Source organism: Denticeps clupeoides, chromosome 6 (genome assembly GCF_900700375.1).
Source record: "Denticeps clupeoides chromosome 6, fDenClu1.1, whole genome shotgun sequence".
NCBI lineage: Eukaryota > Metazoa > Chordata > Actinopteri > Clupeiformes > Denticipitidae > Denticeps > Denticeps clupeoides.
This window is the reverse complement of record NC_041712.1, coordinates 21772697-21798160: the sequence shown is the minus strand read 5'-3', so window position 1 is coordinate 21798160 and position 25464 is coordinate 21772697. Positions and strand designations below refer to the sequence as shown.

The following is a 25464-nucleotide window of genomic DNA, read 5'->3' as shown; positions in this document are numbered from 1 at the left end:
GCTTAAGAGGAACGTTCTAGACTCGCCCCGTTCACCACGCCCAGTTTGTAACACCTCATAAACGGTGCTGCGAAACGACAAGTGGGGGGAGAGGGAAAGTCGAAAACGGAACGGAGGGTTACCGGGCGCCCTTAAATGAGGGCACGAGTGTGGATAAATGCGCAGGAGCGGAGGAAGAGTCCACGGGCGAATATGAAGAGAGCTCGTCATCAGCGCCGGGGCCCTGGAACAATGTGCTCTGATTTCCCGCTCGCGCCCTCTGACAGTCTGTTGAAATGCGGACCTGATTGGACCTCCTGTTGCAGCCGAGACAGAATTGCGCTCTCCGCTCCGCTCGCCTCTGATTTGAAATTTCAGGCGACGCAGCCGTAACTCCTGCACTGATTTTCTCTTTCTTTCCCGCGGTCACCCGAAGCACTTTTGAGGCAATATTCTGGCCCTCTAAACAATTCAGCAAATAACTCAAGTAATAACCCGTCAATAATCTCCACCCTAAAGAGATTCGGCATCACCTGGCCTTTGTGAGCAACCTAAAAGTCAATAAGCCAATTAAGATCTAAAACCTTCTGGTGGACAGACGTTTGCATAATTTCCCTTTTCTACTGTTGAATTGCAAAAACATAAGAAAAGTTGGTTCATTGTCTGCTCACTTCACTATAGTTAGTTTCATGAAACTGACAAAAAACTATAATCAGATTTCAGTTGTGGTTACATTAATGTCAACAAAAAGGGAAGGTTCATATCTGCCCATAAATTGTACATTTAAAAATTAAATCATAAAAAGATCTGTACCAATGTCAGTTATTGTACATTTTCAGCAACAGCAATGATAAAAAAAGCACAAAAATTAGAACAGCAACTATTTTTATTGTAAACACTGGTAAATGATACATATGATATGATACATATAAATCATAAGCAATGTGGAGAAAGCCAGTGTTCTTTTTGAAGAGTTGAGTTATGGAACAGATGGGGTAACAAATGTTGCAAAAACTTCAATTAAATGTTGACAAATTTAAATTATTGGGTGGCCATATCGGCTGATGCCAATATTAATGATAATCAGCCAACAGTGATTAGGTACTGATATATTGTGAGATGAATGACACACACACACACACACACACACACATTCTGCCATTCTTCCTCCACTCAGTGCTTGTTTGGCGCTGGAAGAGAGCGGGGCCTGGCAGCCATGTTCTGGCAGTGCTGATTTACAACAGCGTTTTAGTGAATCTAATAAGGGAAGCGAACGCTTCCCCGCTCCCTGGCAGAACCCATGCCTTCGCTCTAATTATTCACATATTTTGGCACTAGAGCCTCTCACCCACTCCCTTGGAGAGAGACGGCGGGGAGGCTGGAGATGTGGGGGGAATGGAAATCTCAGCCTCGCAGCTCTTAATCACAGCGTATCGGTTCAAATAAATGAAAAGGGAAGGAAGGGCGCGTTTCTTCGCCGAAAGCCCGCTCGCGTTCCAAACGAGCTGAACGCGGTCCAGGCCGCTCTGACTGTGGCTGGCTGCTTAAAGTCTTACGAAGTGTGTGCGTGTGTGTCTGTGTCTGGACACCAGACCTATTTTGGCAGACTCTGGTGAAGTCCTATCAGCAGCTTGTGCGTTGTTTTTTCATATCTCAAGCTCTCTCTCTCTCTCTCTCTCTCTCTCTCACATACGAATGGGGATTCCTGGCAGAGGCTGCGCTTGTGGAAAAATGAAGCCATTCAGTCTGTACTGCACTTTAATTAAATGCTGTTATATTTCTCTCCCCCCCGCTGACCCTTTCAGCTCTCTGGGATGCGGCGCTGAGTGATGCGGCCGCTTTGGAATCGCATCCAGGCCTCTAAATCACAGCGTTTTTCTGCCGGAGCCTCTGCCAACTTTCGCACTGCCAATCTCAAAGCAATCCACCAACGGCCCAAACTCTCTTCTCTTTGTCGGCGCTCAAAACACCAAACAGCGCTGTCAGCACACAAGCGGGAGCACGAGTTGTCGAGTTGAAGGCGGAACGTGGGAGGAAACGAGCGCGAGGGAGCCGTAGGAGTGAAGGGGAGACAGAGGGAAACTTTCAGAGATGCGAGAATGAAAGAGCGCAGGATCACAGTTAGCCTGAAGGAACGTCTGTCACCAGACAGCTTGTGCCGACGTGACGAGGCCCCAGTCTGCAGGCGAACGCTTTGTGATGTCACTCCCCCCATCTCGACAGCTTTGACACCCTTGTGAGCCAGGCAGGGGGATGGAGCAACGGAACGCGTGCCGGGAGGGGGGGGGGCGTCTCTGTTTTTCTTTAATGCGGCCTGTTTTATCAGCGCTTCAGCCTGTCAGTAGGAATCAGATGGGTGGCGTGGAGCGGCGCAGATGATAAGAGCGGCCTGTCAACAGCAGACATACGCTACTGATAGCGCAGTCCCCTGAGACGGCAAGAAAACGATTGGGGGGGTGGGTGGGGTGGGGGGGTGCAGATGCATGAGAGACGGTCGCTTCCCCAGTTTTATTGGAGAGAACACCATCGGGATGCACCTCAAGAAGGCCCCAGTCGAGTTCAAAGCTCTGCCCATCACCTTCCAGCATCTCCACTGCCTCAGCTGATGGCAACCGTATCAGTGCAGTGTCCAGACCATGGAGGAGCTACAAGGAGACAGGCCAGTACATCAAGAGACGTGGAGGAGGCCCTAGAACAACAACAACCCAGGACCGCTACCGCTGCCATTGTGCAAGGAGGCATTTCTTTGGGGGTGCCGCACAGCCCTCCATGTGCTCACCAGGGGTAGATTGATTGCCATTAGGTACTGAGATCCTCAGACCCATTGTGAGACCATATGCTGGTGTGGTTGACCCTGGGTTCCTCCCAATACAAGACAATGCTAGACCTCATCTGGCTGGAGTGTGTCAACAGTTCCTGCAAGACGAAGCCATTGATTCTATGGACTGGCCCACCCGTTCCCCAGACCTGAATCCAATTGGGCACATCAAGGACATCATATCTCGCTCCATCCACCAATGCCACATTGCCACAGACTGTCCAGGACCTGGCGGATACCAAATGTGTTTGCTAATTCTCCCTGCACCTCCCAGTCTGTCACCGCTGTAGTGGCACTGAGTAGCCCCAAAAAATTCATATAAGGCCAACTGACAACTCACTTAAGCATCTTATATTGTATAGATATTACCTTATTAATGCATTATGTGCATATTATGAGGACAAATACAAGAACTTCAACATTAAACACAGTCATACACACACAGGCCTCGTTGCCTTGTGGCAGCAGATGTGTGTTAAGCGAAGTTATAAATAATGAAGACAGTGGTCTGCCGTGGACTGGTGTTGGGTTACGGCTGTGCTGTTCACCGCCGACACCTGTGATTGCGTATCACCACAGTAGGACACCCGCGCCGAAGTCACAGGCCAGTCCCCCCGATGTAACCCGACCTTGATGTAGCATCACCTCAGAGACAGTGTGTGTGCAAGTGTGTTTTGAAGGGGAGTGGCTTCGGGGGGGGGATGCTGGGAAGCTTCACTTTTCCATGAATTATGTAGATCGTGTTCCTAAAGCAACCACGGCGGCAACTGTGTAAATCACTCTGACCAGCACTGCCCTTCTGTTGCGAATTTCTCCATGTAATGGGTGGAGAAATGATCCCGTTAAACTCGCATCCCCCTGCACCTCCCAGTCTGTCAGCGCCGTAGCTGAAACCCCGAGTTTTCCGAAAGAGATAAATTTCATCTTTAAATGTCAAATCATGCAGAAAATGACTTTTATTAGAATAAAAAGACTCCATGAAATAACATTTCAGGCTATGATCTGATATGCTTATCTTTCGCAAAAAATCAAATTACTTCAAATGGCCGTGTGTCAGCGCGGCACTGATGAACAGAGAACGTTGTGTTTCATCTGCACTCCGGAATAGTACTGTACCGGGTATACAGTTTACTCTCAGCCACATCACAAAGCCCGAGCAAAGAGCTCAGTAGCAACAAACAGGAACTGGAGACGACAAAACATGCATATGCATGGAGGCCAGTTACAAGGGCGTCATCACAGTTCCTGTACCAAGCGGAAATCTTGAAATGTTTTCAGGGTTCATGTGTTGTATGTCTGGCCGTGTAACAGTTATAACTTCAGATCTGGGATTTGTTACATGCCATTACATTTTTAAACCATTGCAATTTAAAATATTTTAAACCAGTAGTTATTTAGTCCAGTAAGCAAGAGTTGCTAAGATTTAACTGTTTGGCCCATGGTAATATGTGGGATGAACCTGAGATTTTGGTCATCTTCACACTGCCTTGGCAGTGGTGGCCTAGCGGGTAAGGAAGCGGACTTGCAGGGTTGAAGGGTTGCAGGTTCAAATTCCGAATCGCCAAGATGGCACTTCGGTCGTCTTGAGCAAAGCACCGTCACCACACACTGCTCCCCGGGCGCCTTTCATGGCTGCCCACTACTCACTATGGGTGATGGTTAAATGCAGACGACACATTTCGTTGTATCACAATGACAAAACAATCACTTTCACTTCACAAGATATTAGGCTAATATCACCAGTCAAAAGTTAACACAAAAAGGTTATTCAAATGACCTAGCGTGAACTCCACCCACGCATCATGTAGGGTAAAAGCGGCTATGTTGTTATGGCTATGTCAAGCATTGATAGCATAACGCGGGCATCTGAGCATCCAGCAAACAAAACCAAGCTGGGTTAACAGCATTCACATATTTAATAGCAATAACACGTTGGATATTAGTAATTAGTTGCAGCGATTAACACATGGATTTTAACAGCCCTAATGTGCATGGATGTGCGTTTGATGTTCATGAGACATGGCCTCATAACTGGATTTGATTGCATTTCTTTCCTACTTTCAAAGGAACCTTGCTATTCCTTTAAGATTGATTAACGTGAATGTGAAACTCACGCGTGCTAAATGAACAAATCACATTGTGAGCGCGTGTGCGTGTGTATACAAGGCCCGCTGCTCTCATGACATTGCTCATATTTTGTGACGAGAGGAAGCCAGCCGGGCACAGGCTGATGGATGGAGGAGAGAACAGTGGGGCCTGCTGTGAAATCTCCTGATTAAGTCTTTGATTCAGAGGGAAAAAAAGAGACTGCCTCGGCATGAATAAATCTCCGGCAATTACCACGTCCCTCATTTGTAAAAAAAAAAAAAAAAAAAAAACTTTTTTTCCATTCAACTTTCTGCTGCCACCCCCCTTTTTGACAATGTGCTGCTAAGTTGAGGTTTTTAATTCAATTTCCCGTTTGGCAAGTTGAGGCAGAGAGATGGGGTAATTTGCATTAAACAGAAGGGGGTTAGCGTTACCACAAAAACAACCTGCTGTCCTGTAGGAGAACCTGTACCAGGTAGTGGACCTGTATATATTGGCCTATCATTTTCAATTTCTATCATTTCAGTCGGGCTCGAGCTAGGTCATGTTTGTGCAGTAAATGATCGTTCAGCAAACACAAAGTCATGGTCTGTACTACCTATCTTTTCTGTATGATTCGACGATTTTTTTAACAGTGTTTTATTAAATGTTCATTTTTAATGAAATGTTCATTTGATTTGCAATTCTCGGCCACTGTCATCAGGTGATGTGTTTTAATTATTGTGAGAGAGATGTGAAAATGGATGCTGAGGAGGTGAGATGGAGGCTAGCCTCTGGCGATTGTTCCCTTCCCTCTTAGTCTAGCACTCATAGCATGTGCAAAGAAAGCCAGGCTTTTAAAGGCTGTACTTGTCGTGTTGGGTTGGGCTCGAGCCGGGTAGATCCCATCTGCGTAGTAAACCACACTGGGCAACACTGAGACCAACAGAAAACAAACACAAACCGACAGGTGGAGAGTAGAAACAGACAAACAGATTAAGGCTGTATGTGTGTGTGTATGTTGAAGTGCCAGGGTCTTTTTCAGGCCTGCTTCCTATCGAAGAGAGGCTGATTTGAATAGGAAAAGGCTTTTGAGTGTTCGACAACAAGGTCTGGCCCCCCTCCCTCCCTCACTACCAACAGTCACGCACACTCCGCCCCGCTCCCTCTGCACCTTCCATCAAACAAAGCGCCTGTGAGCGCGCTCAGTCATTTCCCTCTCTCCCAATTACAAATGAGTCCATTAGTGCGTCTGCAACGGGCCCTCTGCCGCCTCCCAGTAATGGCTTGTGAGATTTCCATCATAATCGTAATGGCTCCCAGAGCAGCCATGAGTGCAGATGGAAGGTCGCTCTTAGGTAATGAGCTATCACACCACCAAAGGGCACATATTCTGCTTTGTTATGTGGACTGCTGTGTGAGTGAATGTTGTGTGTGTGTGTGTGTTAGTGTGTGTTTCAAATGAAAAAAATAAATTATAAGAAAAATGGAGAAACCAACATATAAAACTCTGACAATGGAATCATGCACCCTGCTGTATTAGCAGCTACAGTGAGTAAAACAAAACATTACACATGTTTACCAGTATTACATAACGCATTAATCAATATGCACACAGCAAGTTAGGTTACCTGTACCAAAATAAAAGTCCCCATAAATTCTGGTAAGTACTGATTTTTGTAGTAAAATTAACAGAAAATGAGCTGTCTTGTTATATAGTTTGAAGAAACAGTATGTGTGATTAAATTTACAGCATTTATCAGACGCCCTTATTAAGAGCGACTTACAATCAGTAGTTACAGGGACAGTCCCCCCCTGGAGCAACTTAGGGTTAAGTGTCTTGCTCAGGGACACAATGGTAGTAAGTAGGGTTTGAACCTGGGTCTTCTGGTTCATAAGCGAGTGTGTTACCCACTAGGCTACTACCAGCCTGTTTACATTTGATTACATAGATCACTACTGGAGAGAAATGGGCATTATTTCAAAACTGGGACTAAGCGCAATGTGCTAAGCATGGAGATTCACATGAATGAAAAAAAAGATCTTCTTCGAGATATAGATATCGAGCAAACAGCTCTGTCTTATTTTGTCTATGTATGTAAATCCTGAAGACGCTTGACCATACAAGCCCCGCACTTAACACCAGATTGAAACTTGTCCCCTACATTTAATTTCATTTAGTTTGAAATGAAATGTCTAGTATGTACACTGCACGGTTTTCTAACACCCTACAGCAAAAGTGGTGCTGTTTGAAAAAGTTTCTGTCTTCTTCTTGGTTACGTAACTTGATATTTTTAGACTACAATCCTGCAATGGGCTACTTTTGAAAAAAAAGTGCCAATTTAGTGTTCCAAAAGTAATACTCAGTCAGGCAGTGCATGAATGCTGATTCGTGCATTCCCGAAGCCTATGCATCTATAAATAAAGTGTTGGGACATATAATATAATGCAGATAAAGTAAAATGTCAAGTTGCACATGCCTCCAGCACTCGCATAGACATGCCACTATGCTTCTTCCGGGGGGAGGGTAGAAATACCATTTAGACGACTGCATGAGTGGCTGACTTTTGCCATTCGGCAAGCATTATTCTCCTGGCTCCCTGTCCTCGGAGCGAGGGCCTGCCGCCAGACCTCCCTCCAATTATTTCCCTGTTCTTCCACATAACAATCTGACTGCGTACATCCCACTGACTGCACCGCCACGGGGCAGCCATGACTTTACCCACGCCGCCGCGCTGACATGCCACTGCGCCAGGCCTTATGTTTAATTGACCACAGAGAAATGCATTGTGGGTCCGCAGCAAAGACAACAGCAAGATATCACGCTGTTTCTCGTTCCCGTCCCGTACGGGGAGCGGTGTAATGCGGGTGGGCTGTACTCCAGGCTGCTGCTGGTTTCGCCGGAAGAGATGAACGTGAACAAACATCGCGGCGTAATTAAAAGCCGTTAGCGGGACGGGCTGTAGACAGTAAACGCTCGGATTTGCCTTTCTGTCGAGAGCTGAACAACAAAAACATCCGCCTCCCTGCTAATTATCTGCATACACAGTTTTGTGTTCATCTGTCGCACAATTATTTTTTTTTTCCGGAGCCTTCTCCGCCGGCGCTGGAAATTGCCTTCAGCCTCAAACGCGTGTTGTCATACGTCGCAGCTGGAATCTTGGCTGTGCGGCAGCGCTGTTTATTCATCATACGCCGAGTTTCGGCATGAAGATGTTTTCGTCGCGGACAAAGTCTTCTGCCGAGGCCCAAAGCAGGGCCTGCCGCCACGCCACGCGGCCTGAATAATTTAACGCGGCGGGATTGATCTCTGGCCGCTCCGCGGGGATCCAGCCTGGCCCGCACACCAACGGGTCAAAAACGAGCCAGATCCCCTGAATTCAATTAAAAGCAAACTAATGATCTCGCGCTAGCGTGGATATATATCTATTTTTTTTAACGCATAAACGATTAATACCTATTAATGATTTAATAAAGGCAGAGGGGAAAAAAGAGAACACAGGCAGTGGAAATGGTCTCTCCTTCTGCTTTAATTTAAAAATCTTTTTTGAATGGAAAAAAAAAAGAAAAAGGAAATCAATGTGAGTGTGCGCAACACAAAACATTATTCATCGCTCTCCATAAAGCAGTCCGGAGAGCCACTTAGCCCGTGTAATGTATTCCCAACGCACTCGCCCATCTACCTCATCTGAGCCGCGGTGACTTCATCAATCCACGGCGTGGAGGACATGAAGGATTAGGCCTTAAGGTGCTTCGATGCAGCATAATGAAGCTTGGAGTGGAAAGCAAAAAAAAAAAAAACCATAAAATCCCGTCGAGACGACTCTATCACGCACGAGTCAGCGCCCCAAAAATAAAAAAAATCTCGACCCCTGCCAGATAATTCTCAATCACAATTTGGGGACACAAAATGGCACTTTAGCTGGTGAACAGAGTCCATGCAGTCAATTTGCAGCTTGACACAGTGGCCCCATAAAGCCAGACAGCAGGGCCGTCTTAATAAGATCCTGTACGGATCCCGCCGGGGGACCTCAGCGGCCATCGAGCTGGGGAATAGCGTTTAATTTCCCCCGGGCCTCCCGTGACTTGTATGTATAATTAGTGGCGGGCACGCCGCGGCCCCTGCGCTTTGTCAATACGCCCCCTTGGGAGCAATCAGGACAAAGGTCGGACACGATTTTTCCTGACCCGACCTGTTTTTGTGACGTCGGCCGGGCCTCTAATTATCCAGTGTGGCGTGGCCTGCTGGACAGGCTTGTGTAATAGAGTAGGTCCTGCGCCAGGGGAATACGCCGCCCCTGCTATCATTAGAGGCACCGGGACCCATGGCGCGGCATTGTGTTGCGGGCATTGTCAATGATTAGAGCAAACACGACGCCCTGCGCCATCGCCATGCCACCACCGCAAAATGGCCGCCGGATTAAAGTGATGTAATTACATAGCAATGCACTGAGGTGTTGCGGTTGGCAACTATGGAGATGGCTTGAAAAGTAACATCTCAGATTGCTCGGCACACATTATCTCCATTTCCCTCCTGTTACCAAACCATTTTGGAAGGGTAGACAACTAGAATAGTAATGATTGAGGGCCCTGCTTTCAAACTGGCTAAATGTGAGGCTTGTTGCCGTAATCTATGTTTACATAAATATATAGATAAAATAAGAAAAAAACATGTGGTAGTAATCCTGAAGACTACACTTTTGTTATTGTGTAATTATTTCTGATCATGATGTTTAATTATGTTTTTCTAAGCGGAGTTTAAAATGGGAGGAGCATGATGACTGACAGCTCTTCCTTAATACCAGATGATTTACATCAATACATCACATGCGCAACATCATTGTTTTCTGATGGTTTTATGGACCCTTTTATCTTAACGCTGAGGACCTTTTTGACCTCCACACTTGTTTGATAATTGTACATGATTTCTTTGCTTTATAACTGTACAGAAAACGAGTGACAGTGCTGAGTGAAAATGCCACTGCTGGTTGGAGCAGAAAGAAAACAACAGTGACCTCTATTATGACCGTTCTATATTTTTTCCCTTTCCGGAGACGGCGGTTTGAACCCAAGGTCTGAGTGCATGCATTATTAAAGCGCGGTAACCGACAACGCTTGCTCATGAATATATATGAGCGCGGACACTCGAGGAGGGCATTGCCAAGTCTAATCTCTGATCACGTTTACCCACAGAGAAACTCCCTGTAATGCCAACGTGGGCCAGCGCTGCTCCTGTGGAGAGGACAGAAGGGCTCTGCAGTGTGTGTGACTCCATTCATCATTCAAAATCTGAGGTCAGATGGTCCGTCTTTTTTCATGGTTATATGGTCAAAATAAACCCAGTTCAAGTGGCTGGTCTGACTGCTACCAACCAGTTGCTGTAGTTATACTGGGGGCAGTGGTGGCCTATCGGTTAAGGAAGCGGCTGCGTAATCAGAAGGTTGCAGGTTCGCGTCCCGATCCACCGAGGTGCCACTGAGCAAAGCACCGTCCCCACACACTGCTCCCCGGGCACCTGTTGTGTCTGCCCATTGCTCACTCAGGGTGATGGGTTAAATGCAGAGGACAAATTTCACTGTGTGCACCGTGTGCTGTGCTGCTGTGTATCACAACGGACAATCACTTCACTTTATCACTTTAATGGCTAATCTCAATGACTACGTTTCTTAATGTTAATTTGCTTTTGCTTTAATATTCTCTGCATCAAACATTTCCCGCCTTCTGCAATAGTTCCTGGGCTTTCTCAGAAGAATAATGAAAGTGAAGTGATTGTCTTTGTTAAACACAGCAGCTCAGGACACAGTGCACACAAAGAAATCTGTCCTCTGCATTTAACCCATCACCTTAATGAGCAGAGGGCAGCCATGAAAAGTGCCCGGGGTCTTCATCATCCCTGGGCGGTTCACAAAAAAAAAAAAAACTATACTAAAATGTCTATAAATTTTTGTTGACGAAAACGTCAACTAATTAATTAATTAACACAATTAATTGTGTTATTACATCACAGATTTGGTTTCCTGTCACACAGATGACATCACTTCCTAACAATGCAATCGTGGCATTCATTAAATTTCAAGATACTTCTGACGGGTAAGCAGATGGCTGTGAGAAAATGATGAAGCGATCTTTGGACGCACTCTCTTTACATTGAAGTGGTCGGAAAACATGGAACAAGTCATAGCCTCTTCCATGTCTGGAATGGATTTAGAGTTACAATAATATAGTAATAAGACAACCTTGTTTTAATTATGAAATGGGTTTGACTAAAAAATATTTGTTTTTGTCTACTAGGAACTATATTGAATGGGTAAAATAGAATTGCATTAATTAAAAACTCAAATTAAATCAGGCGGCCAAAAACATTGAACCCACAACCCTCTGACTACGAGTCCACTTCCTTACCCGGGAATTTGTGGCCACTGCTGCAGTGTTAGGAAGAGTTTCTCCTCCATACAGTCTGAAGGATGTGACAGGTTCATCCAACTGAAATGCACTTTATTACCTGTTATTGTGCAGCACGATTGAGATCACAATCATTTTCTGCCATGTTCACTTTCACTTTTTCTCTTTGCATCCACTGACATCATGATTGCATTGCACGCAACTATCCTGCAATTTATTGACCGTCATGCAATAAGCATTATAATGATATTATAGTTGACAGGGGCATAGCAGGTCTTCTTGTCATGAATGCTTGCATCACTGCTGTTTTGTAATCCCGGACCTTTTCACATCTCCCTGTTCGTATAGGAGCAGAGCATTCCTAAAACATGCAAATCCTAAAAACAAAATAGGACACTAGGATGCAAGGCTACAGTTCAATATATCAAGACATAAGGTGACAACGCATTTATCAATGAAAGAAAAACTCTGTGCAACATGTATAGATTTTTTTTCTGATATGCCTGCAGGACACATGATTGGAATTGTGCATTGATAACAAAATCTGTGAGCAGGTAACAGTACAGACATATAAGAACATGAATGGGTGAGAAATTGGGAGAAAAGGGGGTTTCATTGAAACCAAAGCTGTGATGCTACGGTCAAGATAAAGCAGCAGTAATCTATGTGCGTGTTTTGTGTATATGTGTGTGTGTGATTTGGTCTCAACTAGTCTAGTGTGTGTAGTTCACGTGCTGTAGATCTATGTTCTGGGTGAATGTGCACACCACACTTTCTCCATGTCCAGGAGCTAAGTCCTCAGGTCCTCTACTCTACTATGTGTATTTGTGTGTGTGAGTGCGTGTGTGTGTGTGTTCTGGGCAGGTTAACACTGCCAGGGGCCTAAACGCAGACCTAGATGCTGAATCCACACTTATGACAAGTTGATCGCAGCGCATGAGGCTGACCACTGCTGATCTGCTCTGACAGAATGGGGCTTGCCTGCTGGGTACATGTGTGTGTGTGTGTGTTCCTCTCTGGAAGAACAATAGCTGGAGGTGAGAAGCTGCTATTACTGTCAAACAGACACACGGACGCTCCAAACGCTGGAGCGTCATGCTACTTCAACCAGAAAACCAGCCATCGAGTGCACCGGGAGAGTGTGTTGTTTTGGATGGAATGGGAATGTAGACAAATGAGCCGCGTGCGTAATCGTTTGTCTGTGTTTTCATACATGAGGGGGAAAGCGTTGCCCAGTGAGCCCCGCGAATCACAGCAATGTGGTGTAATTGGTGTCATGTTGATTAAAAAGTGACCTCCATTACCTGATGAGGAGAGATAAGCAGTGACCCAACTATCTATTAATACTCAGAACACACTCAGAACACACACATGCACACGCGGTTAACAGTGGGGGCGGGGCGGGGCCACCGAGGTCACCAGATTAATTTCTCATCTGAGTGTCACTAATGAGCCCAGCCTGGTGGCCAACCTCCAGAACCCCTCTGATTAGCGAGCATGGAGGTGCTGATTGGTCACTGGCTCAGGGATGGCATTTACACGCCTGACCTTGGACATCCGAGTGAGCGAGAAAGAGAGCGAGAGAGGGCATTTCTCTACGAGGGAGGCATGGGGTCCGGTGTGTCTGTGTGTGTGCGCTTTGGTTTGGGGTGCAGGCGGAATGTTCCGGCCCTGTCAGAAGGAGAGCTTGCGCCGAGGGACGAATGTCAAGGTGCAATCCACTTTCTATTCACCGCGTCCACAGCAGCTAAAATCGGACTTTCCTAGCATGTGTGTGTGTGTGTGTGTGTGTGTGTGTGTGTGAGAGACGGCATGAACTCGTGGGAGTGTGATTTGCTGCGCGGTTATCACCACACTCGGAGCATGAAGGCCAGTGTGATAAGAGGCCAGGTGTTTGGTGGTTTGTGTGTGTGTACGTGCGGCGGCACCGAGTCCTTGGCTCCCGTGCGCGCGTGTGTGTGAGCCGCTGCCGGGGGCCGTGACTCGGCGCGGCCCTGCCGAGGGACGCTGGGACCCCGGCGCATCCATCACCGTGGCAGCCGGCGGGCGCTGCGCCGCGCTCAGGGAGAGACCGCAGCGGCCGGAGGAGGGGGGGCCAGGGAGAGGAGAAGAGAGGAGGCGAGGGAGGTGGGGGAAGAAAAAGCTAGTAAAAATTTAATGCACTCTGCAGAGCGGTCATGTCATACTTGGTTATGGAAAATAATCCCAGATGCCTGCAGAGCCGGAATGGAGCTGTAATGTGCTCGCCTCCTAACCCTGGCTGACAGAGATGATATACGACCACCATTACCGGAAAATATCACTTCAACTAACCCGTGATCCGGAGCCGCGAAGAGTCACATTATCCACGAGGAACAAATTACACTCGCCCCCCCCCCACCCCTTCAGAACCTGTCCACCCTCCCCAACACACCAGCCCCAAAGTAAACACACATTTCGTATGCGGACGGGGGACGACGACAAAAGCCTGGGGGAAGGATGGGGGGGGTGAAGTGTTACCTACGACAACGCTCAGCCGACTGACAGGGATGATGAAGTAGATGACAAATCATTGGCTGACAGGCCACTCTAGTGCAATCAGGGCTGGCCTCGGCCCAGCGAACAGCCACTCAAGCCTGTAAACGCCGCGCTCCTCCCTTTGGATGGGGGCAAAACCGGTGATCTTCTAACGCTGACAAGTCGCTCTCGCTGCCTCTTTCGATTTTATTACCCCCTCCTTCTGCGGCGGGGGACAGAGGTGACAGCGCGATACTATCGCTGTATAAAATCTAAACATACTTTAACATACGTTCAGTTTTACCTACTGCAATTTAACGCTTCCAATTCATTGTCCAAATTCATAACCCATGACACAAAAAGTCCTCCATTCAATTCTGTAAAAGTCGCTTATTAGTTGCTGTGTTGAAAAAAAGCATGCATCCCATACTAAGCCAGCTCTACACGAGCAGAGCAAGGTCTTGCACAGCCCTGTTATCAAAGTAAAACATATGCTTCAGTATTCCATTTTATTCAGTATTTTATTTCATTAAAAAATGTAACAAATTTTGCTATGCTTGGGACTTCTGAATTTCAATAAAAAAATACATTATAATATTACAATAAGACATAGACATAGAGAAAATGATATTTTGTGTTTATTTGACTACGCTAAGAGATTCACAGAAACGTTCTGTCCATTAGTAGTAATTGGCCACCGGCACATGGATGAGAAAGAAATTGAAATAAATAAATAGGTTGCCATGCAACTTTGCAAAAAAATATATCACCAGCCCCAGTCTTTATTTTTCATCAAGGACAAACAGGCTTCCCTGAGCTCTACTAAAGCACCCACTAAGAGCTCCAGCCTCCCTTAAGAGCCGAGTACGGCAAATTACAGAGCGATTCCAAAGCCAGGCCATTAATAAAAGCCAAGCATTTTCCAAATGGCATTTAATGCTGGTGGCCTTGTGCTCCGAGTGAATGAGAACACAGGCAGTGTGGGAGGAATCGTTGGAAGCGCGATGCCCGAACCCCAGACTATGCCGCGAAAGGTCGCCACCGTAGACATTTTTTAATATAATGAGCGAATTTCCGGGCTCTTAAAGAAATGAAAATCTAAATAAATTATTCCTACCAGTTTAACCTTAAGAACACAGCCGTGGGACGTTAACTACCGGGCACGGAGGGGGTACTTGCATTTTCGCTTACAAGGCTTTTTCAGGCCATCACCTCTCGCTGGTTTTAAATGGGCACGCCTGCCGTTCAAATAAAAAGCATTCATAAAAAAAAAAAAAAAAGAAGATAATTGTCCCAGCGGTCCGTGCAAAAGATTACATCGCGAATCCTACAAGATCTGGTCTACAGTGTTCCATAACATGAGGCTCAGTGAGGGGCTTTAAGTCACGAGACACAGTTCCTTCTGCTGCCTGTGAGCGTTTTTAACGCTCTCTTTAGCCTCATCAGTGGCTAAATGGTCTCAGATGCCTGACTAAAACGCGTTGGCAGACAGTGGACCCTGAATAGAGCAGGGGACATTATTGGAGCGTCGTGGCACATAAATCCCACGCATCCCTCGTCCCCAGAAAAGCTCAGCACCCACCCGGCAGCACGGCGCCAGGTACCAGAAGACTCAAGCTGCTGTTAATCAGCAAATCTTGGCCTCCCTCCCCGGCCGTAATGAAAAGGCACACCTGAACCCCGCTGCCTGGCGCAGAGGAGGGAGATGCCACCCCCGACAGCCCCTGCTGTCAGAGTTGATGCGGACACAGGAAGCCTGGCTGGGCAAAAAGGATTTTCTGGCTCCTGGATTGGTTCCCTGCCACCAATTCATCTAGCAGCAGGAGAGAGGAATGGCCAGAGATGTGAGGGGAGGGGCAAAACCTGAGGTGTCGTTAGTAAGGTCACTTTTAGCAAAACAGAATTCTCTCTTGTTCCAGATGAACTGTGATACACAACATTCCATAACAGATTGAAGAATACTGTATAAGACTTTCCTGTCTCTTATATTCAGCCCACTATGGTTCTTTCATCATGAAGTTGAACGTCTGATTCTGATATCCCGGTTGCTATTGGACATTCCGGGCTCTGGTTGTCTATTTAATCATTATTCTACATTCCCATTGGAAGTTGAGATCAGCTGCCAAGGGTTATTTTGTCATTGTTGGAAGCAGTTGGAGTTCATTGATATTCTGAGCTATTATGGCTTTTTCATGTTCCCACCTGAAGACTTAACTCTACGGTTTAGTTTGTGATTTGGATTATTTGGTGTCATTTTGAGTTTCCAGAAATAATGCGTTAGTAGTTATCTACTAGCAAGGGGAGAAAATCAACACTATAACTTGGTTGGTGGCATGAATATCCAGTTTAATAAAGCTTAATAGTTGTCAATTTACATGGTGCTGCTTTCACACAAAAGCGTGAGATCAGCTCCATCTTTCATGCCATTTCAAAGAGCCAAACCTGAAGGTCAAACACACTTACAGCAGGTCATCGGCAAAAAGCAGCACGTCAGCAGGTCTGTAGCACCTTACGACAGGTACAGAATATACTTCATGATGTAATAATGTTGTAAACACCACGCAGGGAGCATTAACAGATGCGCAGTGAAATGTAAAATAAAAAACTGGGCCATTGCGCAGCGTACAGCTTCAGATGATGTGACACTCAGACAAGCCGTTCTCCTTCGAGCGGCTGAGCGGGAGGAGTGGAAAGCGGATCTGTCAGTAATGATGATGCATGGCGAGCGACGCTAATGACCGCGCTGATGTGCGGATAGCAGACAGAGGATCCTGTGTTCCGTCTGATGCTCTACAGGCCCATTATCGCATCACTTCCTCCCAGGTCACTTTGTTAAAAGAGCTGGGGGCTGACGCTAGTGAGAGAGAGAGAGAGAGAGAGAGAGAGAGGCAGACCTCGATTCTGCTCCTTATCAGCCTCCCTCCATCCTCTCCTCCCCGGAGCGCTCCTGAAGCCGGTGCTATATTGGCTCCCCCAGGAGCTCTTTGCTCATTTCCTGGACTGGGGAGCAGCTAAATAAGCCCGAATGATTGTCCTCATCTGAATTAAACGACGCCGGGTTCGACCCAACAAAAGAGACGGTGCTGTCGTCCCCAGCGAGGGTTCTGAGGCTGAGCGTTCACAGGGAATGGAGTTTTGGGGTTTGGAACAATGCCAGACTGGGAAAAACTCACACTCACACACACACACACACACACACACACACAAACACGCATGCAAACAATGGCGACGCGCGCATTCACAGATTACTTGGCGGCACGCAGGGAGCTAGCGTGCGGCGAGTTATCTCATGATGCCGAGTGTTTTTTTCACCGTCGCTGCCTCTGATCACGCTTCGCTGTTCGCCTAATAAAGTTCTCTTTTGTTGTGACACATAATTAATCAAAGTGTGAGAAACAGGAATCACACGACGCGGCGCAAATCGTACAAGTGCTAGTGGCTTTTGATGGCACAACAACCGCAAGCACAAATAAATAAATAGACAAATCCACAAATAACTGTCGTGATGTTTTACGGCTAATTTGAAGTGACACAGCATCCTGAACCGAGGAAAAGCAAACAACAAATCAAAAGTGCATAGATAACACCCACAGTTTTTTTTTCTCCATATCTCAGACAGAATTCAATCATTCTAGGACGACTGGTTTACACATATATGTCTAAAATAGAAATTTGTATTAAATTGAAATTTAAATGGCTTCTTGTTATGTTTTTTTTTTTTTTTTACGAAGTCATGTTGCAACGTGATAAATTGCACAGTAAACTATGCACTTTATGATAATACACTAAAGCAAGAAACCGACAAGGCCCATAATGGCTCCATTTAAATTTTGCATGCCATTTAGTCATTCATAATTAATGTACAGTTAATTAAGCCCCTCTCGCAGTTATTAACGAGATGTTAAATTCTAATTAAACAGAAACGCGCGCTCTCAAGGAAAAGGCTAATATTGGATTCTCACTGATAGCATGCTAAATAAGGGTTGCCTTTGTTGAGATTAAATTCCTTTTCTTTCTATTCGGCACAGCAGGATACACGGGATGAGTCTTACCTTGTCTTCCTGGTCGCTCTCGCTGTCACACTGCAAAAGAGTAGAAGACATCAGGTCAGGTCAACAGGTCAAGTTCCTTCTTGTCAGAGTTCGTTGTTACAGAGGTTAATTGATGCACGTCACCATATAAATAAACTCATTAAATCAAAAGCATAAGAATTATCCATCAAATCCAGGACGTCAATAAGCTATGTGTTGAGTTTAAGGCCTGCAATGATGAAACACATGAGGCCTTCTACCATTAATAAAGCACAGAAACATTGATCTCAGATATGACAGTAAGTGAGATGAAAAATCTCAAAAAGGAAAAAAAAGTGTATTTAAAAAAAAAATTATTGCAGGACATGCTGGATTTCAGCCTTTCTTTCCAATTTCAATTTCAAGGTCCACTTGATTCTTTATCGGCTAATTAGCAATGTGTGCAGGGTGGCGGATGGCCCTGACTATGTGAATTCTGGCTCGGGAGCTCTGAGCCACTGGAGTCCGTAATGAGGATGGTACGCGGTGGGGTGGGATGGCGGGGGTGTGGGTAGTGCCAATTAAAACATGGGGGGGACTTAGTCTTATGCCAGCGCGCAGCATGTGCTGATTGGCAGGCTTTGGAGTGCCAAGACCCCAACAATGAGCTCAGAGAGACAGGAGGCGAGAGCATGAAGAAGAGTGAGAGAATTTGTGATAGAACCAGGACTGAATGGACAAATCAATGAACAAAGGGAGACAAAACGGAGTGAACGTCCAGCATTAGGTGTTTCAGAGGGGTGCCATGGCCCGAACTGCACCTATCAGTTCCGTGTCTTTCGTGTGCCTGAGTACCTTTAAATTGTTATCACCTGTAGTTTGTTCTAAACGTTTCCGTGTCTTGGGCATTAAGCCCTTGTTGTTGTATCTGCGTTTGCGTCCTATCTACCCGGAAACCAGCCGTGACACAAACATTGTTCATTTATGGGGTGGGAGCCACAGAGTGACACATGTCCCATGATGACAACGACAATACTGCTGATTCATCATTGCAGTACTGTAGCAAAAACTTGATGATGCATGAATATAGTATACAACCAAACTGATAAAATTAACATAGAAGAAGATTTAATCTCCATGATATGGCTTTTTGAAAGGTGTCTTTCCTCCAAATAAATGGGAAGATGGATGAAGCATCATCTGTAAATATTGAACTGAGACAAACGGAGCTAAATTCTAAATAAATAAAAAGATAAGTGTGCATGGGGCGAGTAGCATAACATGGTCAAATGGTGGAAGGCGGGAAATGTAAAAGACAGCGTGAAAAAGGGACGAAAACGAGTAAAAGCACATCACCGGACGCTTTCTGAAAGCCGCGGGAGGAAAAAATAATAAGCATGAAGACCAACAGGGAAAGTAAAAGAGCGAAAGACGACAACCTCCAATAAGGAATAAGACAGAGGAGTGAAAGATGGAGGGAGAGGAGAACAGAGGAGAGCAGAGGGAGGGGAGAGGCTGACCCAGCGCAGGGTCTTGTGAGCTCAGCAGGACGACAGCATCCAATTTTCGCCTGTGCCCCCCCCCACGGGTCCCCAGCCTGGCCACGGCCCCGCAAACCAGCTGCAGAGCTTCATACATTATGCAGGGCAATAAACGCAGACAGTAAACACCGCGCCTCAGCATCTCTCCCTCTCCTCCTCTCTCCATCTTCATCCCTCCGCCGTCGCCTCGCGCAAAACAGCAGTAATCAGAGTCGCGGCTCGTCCTGATTTGTTCATGAACTCGAGGTGAATGTATAATACCTGCGCTTTTCTGTATGCACAAACATTAACACACACACACACACACACACACACACACACACACACAGGGCACGCTATTCCACGCGGCCGGTGATAAAATGATAAGCTGCATGAGAGCGCGGAGCCCTTCCACCACCACAGACCTCATTAATCCGCACCCGCACAGGCCACAGAGCCGACAGCCGCCGAGTTAAAATAATGGCCAAATTTATTTTTTCCAATGTGTTGTGATCCGTAAAAAAACACCCCTGGCTGCTCGCTACCCCCTCTCCCTTTCTTCCATTCCCTCTGCCTTGCCTGTGCATCCAATTGCTTTGATTGGCGAGATAGGAGCGTGGCGGAATGGCTTGCCCTTGCTTGTGAAGCAAATGGAACGCGCTAATAGAACTCATCGCATTACCCGATGCAAAAGTGCCATAGCTCATTACTTTGGGATAAAAGGATATCATTGTAGACGGCGAGCAGAATTGACTTTCTGCGGAGCAACCTGATGATGATTTAATCAACCGCTCGCGCTCGCTTCTCATCCCCCGGCCTGTCGCTTTCGCAGGTGCCTCTAAACGAGACACTCACACAGTTAGTGGGGAGAGAAAGGGAAAGAAATTGCTGTCATTACTCCCCCCCCCCCTTCTCTCTCTCTTCTACCTCTACCTCCAATAGAGGTATGCAAATTCGGCGGCGGCGAGACGAGGCAGGGAGGGAGATGAGAGCGAGAAAGACACAGAGTGAGAGCAAAGTGAACAGAAATCAAATAAAAATACCTTTATAATGAGCAAAAAAAAAAAAAAAAAAAAACAGAGATCAAGCATGACAGGCGAGGGCAGGCAATTTGTTCGTCTTTAAAGTGGAGGAGCTACTGCCATCTCACACGCACATGAACAAATAATAAGCAACTAATAATACACTACAGAGGCGCCGGGACAGGAAATCATCATAAACAAAGTGAACTAATAAGGGAATAATAACGGCAACTCCGAGAATAAAAATGAATGGATTCAAGCATCTTTTCCACATAGAACGCCAGAACTGTCATGCAGAAATATTGCATTTGGTATGTACGTCTAGAACCTTCTCTATCTCTGTGGAATGACACACACACTGCTCTGAAAGCATAAAATTATCACATCGCACAGTGTTTTTTGTTGCGGGGCTGTAGTGTGTCTAGTAGGGCCAATAAACACAGTAAACATGTAGAGCGTAGGCCATGTTCTCTAATGTCACATAAAGTACTGTCAAAATCTTCCAAAATCTTACACTTTTATCCCAGTGGATGATATTTCATTGCAATTAGTGTTGACACGGTCAAAAAAAAAAAGATGAACTGCACCGCACGTGAAATGATCTCGGTGGCGCCTATAACCGGTGTTTTAGTGCGACTTGCCTCTGCACTGCAGCAGCAGGATGATGAAAATGGAGCTCTGTATAAGCCGACTTGGTCCAGCACTAAAGCCAGAACTCTTTGGGGAGCAAAGTTGAAAGGACCGTCCCTGGGCCTCCAGGTCTGTAGTCTATCCTTCTGGATAACCTGGAGTGACGACCTGCATTATTAATCCGGCTCTCCTTTACTGTTCAAAAGCAGCGAGACGTCAACGTCAGACCCCTTCTGAGGCCTGGAACCTTCCTCGCTGTAAAAACAGTCCACCTGTCATCGGCGGGACGTTGTGTCTTAAGAGAGCGGAAATAAATCCCAGTTCCGTGACTTTGGCAGCGCACTGGGACTCTGTGGTGTCACCGGCCGGCCCAGGAGCTCCGGGGGCCGAGGTTATTTAACGCAGTGGTGAAATAGCAGGAAGGCATTAGCCGCGTCGAGGGGGTCCGGCGGTGAAAGCGATCCGCTCGGCCTGGGCAGAGGGGCTGTTTACACAGGCCGGGCCTCATACAGTATATCCCGAGCGCGGTGTTTGGTTTTAAGTAATGCTGGAATGTCTCAGGGCTGTTACTGTTGGACGGCATCCGGAACGTTCCTCCATCCTTCCCGGGCCATTCCTACAATAAAATTCCCAGCAGCTCCTCGCACGGGGTCCGCTGGCTCTTTGTTTATCCGCGGCTGAAAAATGATTCTTGCCTGGAAGCTTTTCCAGCTGAGAGCGACGCCTCGCCCCCGAGACAATAAAGAAACACAAGCAATAATATTAAATGTTTAAATAATTCAGCGCCGCCATTGTCTCACGCAGCACGGCCTGCCAAGCTCGACAGAAAATGAGAAACAACTGCTGTCCGAGGGGACCGCGTCTGACGGGGAGTGTGTGTGGCGTGTCAAAAGGCGCGCTTGTTATGGACAGGGCTCCGGGGAAAGATCAGTGGTTGGCGGTTTAAGACAGGCGCGCTGTAAAGCGCCAAATAAATAAATAAGTATAATGAAACTGAAGGAGTAAGCACTGCAGGCCCAACATATGCCGGAACTGTTCATCAGCGAGCACGCAGCGAAAACAACAGCAGAAAGATTTCATTTCCGCCCGTTATTATTATTTTTTTTTTGCTTATTTGCCGGATCTGCACCGACGGCCATTAAATTAATTAGTAGTGATATCTGCATCACTTATGGAGCCAGAGGGTATTAATCTGCCCACTTCCACAGGTTGAGTGGCGGAGCTGCAGCGGGAGCTGCCAGCCCGTCTGCCGGCCGGACTGCCCGGGGGCGAGGGCGTATGTGCGTGTGGAGGCGAGGTGGGGGTCGTCGGCTTGAAGGATGGCAGCCATCGCCAGGGTCAGCTCCGACAGCGCCAATCTGATGCGCCCCTCCCTCCCCCGGAATAGAAAGCTGCATGTCCTGATGGTTTTCTGATGCAAGCCGTCGCACGGCAAAATGGTTTCTTCCCCTCCTGCTGCCGTCTCCTCCATCTGCTGCTGGGCCAGGGCGCCGCCGGCCGCCTGCCTGTCACAGCGTGCGGCGAAATTAGCCAGGGAGGAGGCGCGCGCTAGTGCTAATTACATTTTAATCATTGGAAATGTGTTGGCAAATCAAGGCCTGATTGCCATCTTGGAGCTCCCCTGCTCCTCCCTGCCGGGCGGGCGGGCGGGAGGCATGGAGGGAGGGAGGGAGGGAGGGAGGGAGGGAGAGGAAAGCCCACGCAGAGGAAACAGGGAGAGAGGAAGCGATAGGAACGGAGAGACAGCAGGCTGAGACCTCACTTCGCCAGCGGAGGAGAAAATGGCGGCCTGCCTGACTGGCACAAAGCGCCGTGGCCGGGGCCTTTGGATGCACGCTACAAAGGGAGGGGGAGGAGGAGAAGCCACTCAAGGCGCCGGGGCTATGCATGCTGTAAGTCGCACTGGTTCTCACATCTAGGCGGAGCCTGCAGGCCAGCTAGCTGAGTCATGGTGGCAGACGCTGGGTTGAGAGAAAAGCAGTACAATGCGGTCAACGGGAAGGAACACGGGATACGGGATGAGGTAAATACTCTGCGAATCGGCATTGACACAAATATTGAGATAAGGAGGGTGAGAAGAAGAAAAGCTGGGAAGGAACGGAGAATGGCTTCATCAAACTCTGTCCTGGCCGGCGCATTCCAGGCCATCCATCTTTCAGATCGGAAGTGGAGATAGTGTCCTGTCAGGCGGCTTAGCGAGATGCACCAAATGGCTTCAAGAATCTAACATCCACTTCCGTAGGCCAGATAGAACACAACAAGTCGCCCATTAGCATCATCCACCGGCCAGCCTCATGACTGTGCAGCCATCTTAGTAACACTTCCAGTCATGGGTGGAAATAGCCTTTTTTTTCTAGTGCATAGAAAATTGAAAAGACCATTTGTTTTGGTGAATAAATTAAAAAGGGTAAACCTTCAAACATTTAAAAAAGATGCTTTTCATTAGTACGACATTTCTGTATTGTAAAACCTTTTCTTTTGCAACTATTTATTATTATAGGCAATAAATACTAAATTTTGTAGATGGTAATCTAATTGTCCAAAATACTTGATATTCATCAGCTATCAGACATAATCAACATTATGTATATTCAGGTTAATATCACACTTTGATATTAAATTATAAAAACACATTCCATTCAAATTGCATTAGATGCTCTAGAATTGAGCACTACTTTGTATAGTATGTACCATACAGTAATGTGTTCTCAATTAACTAGTGACTAAGAGAACCAGCCATCTAAGCACAGCACGATATAGCATAATTTAACATAATTTTAGCATAGTCTATTTTAGCATAGCATAGCATGACAGGAGTGTAGCATAACACAGCATGACAAAATCACATCTAAATGAATGTAGATGAATGTAGACTCATAACTGTAGTTTCAAAATCATATATCATTTAACTAGTTTAATACAGATAAGAGTTTGGTGACTCTTAAAATGTGTGTCTGCATCAGTGCAACATGACAACTGGGTCCATTTGCTCCCAGATTGTCGGTATAAAGCAGATGATTGGCCTGTTGCAAGCTAAGGGTGAGATATGAACATAACCACCATCCGGAGTTTTCCCACAGATTTTCTATTCAGGATTCGTTAAGCGGTTTGTCTCCACCCTTGTAACGTCTCTGAGCAGCAGCAGACAAGGTCAGGTCTAATTAAAGGGAACTATTAATAGTCACCCCTGGTAGAACATAAGGGGTAGAGATCAACTCGGAATTATTTAAAACACACCAAGATGAAAGTCCACCACTGTTCCACACCACTGTGGACATTAAAAATAAATGTTTTCAGAAGCTTAGTGAAATATAAAACACAGACGCAGGGCCGACTGTGGCAAGAGGTTTGGGAAATTAAAAGCGACGTCCTCGTACTCGCTTAGGTCATTAAGCGTGCCGAGGTCTAAGCCTGTGACATCCAACATCTAATTTACACGACATCTGCTTGATGTCCAGCTGTCATATTTAAGTATGGAGGGAAGAGGAAGAGGGAGAAAGGAAAAAAAAACATAGCCAGAGGGGTTTAGGCAGTCTGCTCTCTGACATAAGGCAACCGTCTAGTCCACCAGCCAAGAAGTTCCCGTCAGGGGGAGCCAGTCTGGTGTCTGGCCCAATAGAACAGGTCCAACACAATCCACCCCTATCCTGTTGCAGCTGTCCCAACATACGAATGCAATTTCCTCCCCGATGTAAAACTTCGCCCAGACGACATTCTTTTTGACCGCTGCTGAGGAATTCCAGTCACTGGAATTGAAATGAGTTGAATGGTAGGAGGGAAGAGGATGAAGCCAGAGAGCGTGAGAGAGTCAGACTGAAGGATGAGAAGCAAAGAGAGGTTTCTATAAAATAATAATGTCTTCATAGGACCCCTGGTTTTCATGCCGTATGCGTGCTGCTGAGTATATTGGATTTTGTGTTTTTCTCCAGAATGCCAGGCGAATGTTGGGAGGGGAGAATTAAAAAGTCATTATGAGGAGTTTGATGCCACATAAACTGCCAGTCAGACAGCATGTTAAGGGTCCAGCTGCACTGTTATACTGCTGTTTTATGCTCGATGTGTGTTCGCTCACATACCTGGCCAAACAGATGTCGATTCTGATGAAAGTGAAGTGATTGTGAAGTGTCATTGTGATACACAGCACGGCACAAGGGGCACACAACGAAATGTGTCCTCTGTATTTAACCGTCAACCTTGGTGAGCAGTGGGCAGCCATGACAGGCGCCCGGGGAGCAGTGTGTGGGGACGGGGCTTTGCTCAGTGGCATCTTCGAACCGGCAACCTTCTGATCACGGGGCCGCTTCCTGCTAGGCCACCACCACCCCACTGATTATTAAGTATCTAACTTTTATTAATACAGGAACTACCAGCATAGGGTCTGCAGGCCTATAGAGTTGAAGTTTTCGTAAAACTGAAAAAACATACGCACTTAAAGTGCAGGCGAGGACCATAGAGAGATTGATAGTTTATGGATCCCAAGGTGAAATGTAGATATTAACTCTTTAAAAACTATGCAATAA

General features: G+C 46.5%; 1 protein-coding gene across 7 annotated transcripts in view; it reads right to left on the bottom strand.

Annotated features, from left to right (window-relative positions):
* auts2a (activator of transcription and developmental regulator AUTS2 a) overlaps positions 1-25464 on the bottom strand; it is a 200335-nt gene that overhangs the window by 67812 nt on the left and 107059 nt on the right. For all 7 annotated transcript variants that reach the window (XM_028982705.1, XM_028982707.1, XM_028982706.1 and 4 more), the window contains exon 3: positions 17815-17844. In XM_028982705.1, coding sequence (XP_028838538.1) covers positions 17815-17844 — 30 coding nt within the window. The remainder of the gene's footprint in view (positions 1-17814; positions 17845-25464) is intronic.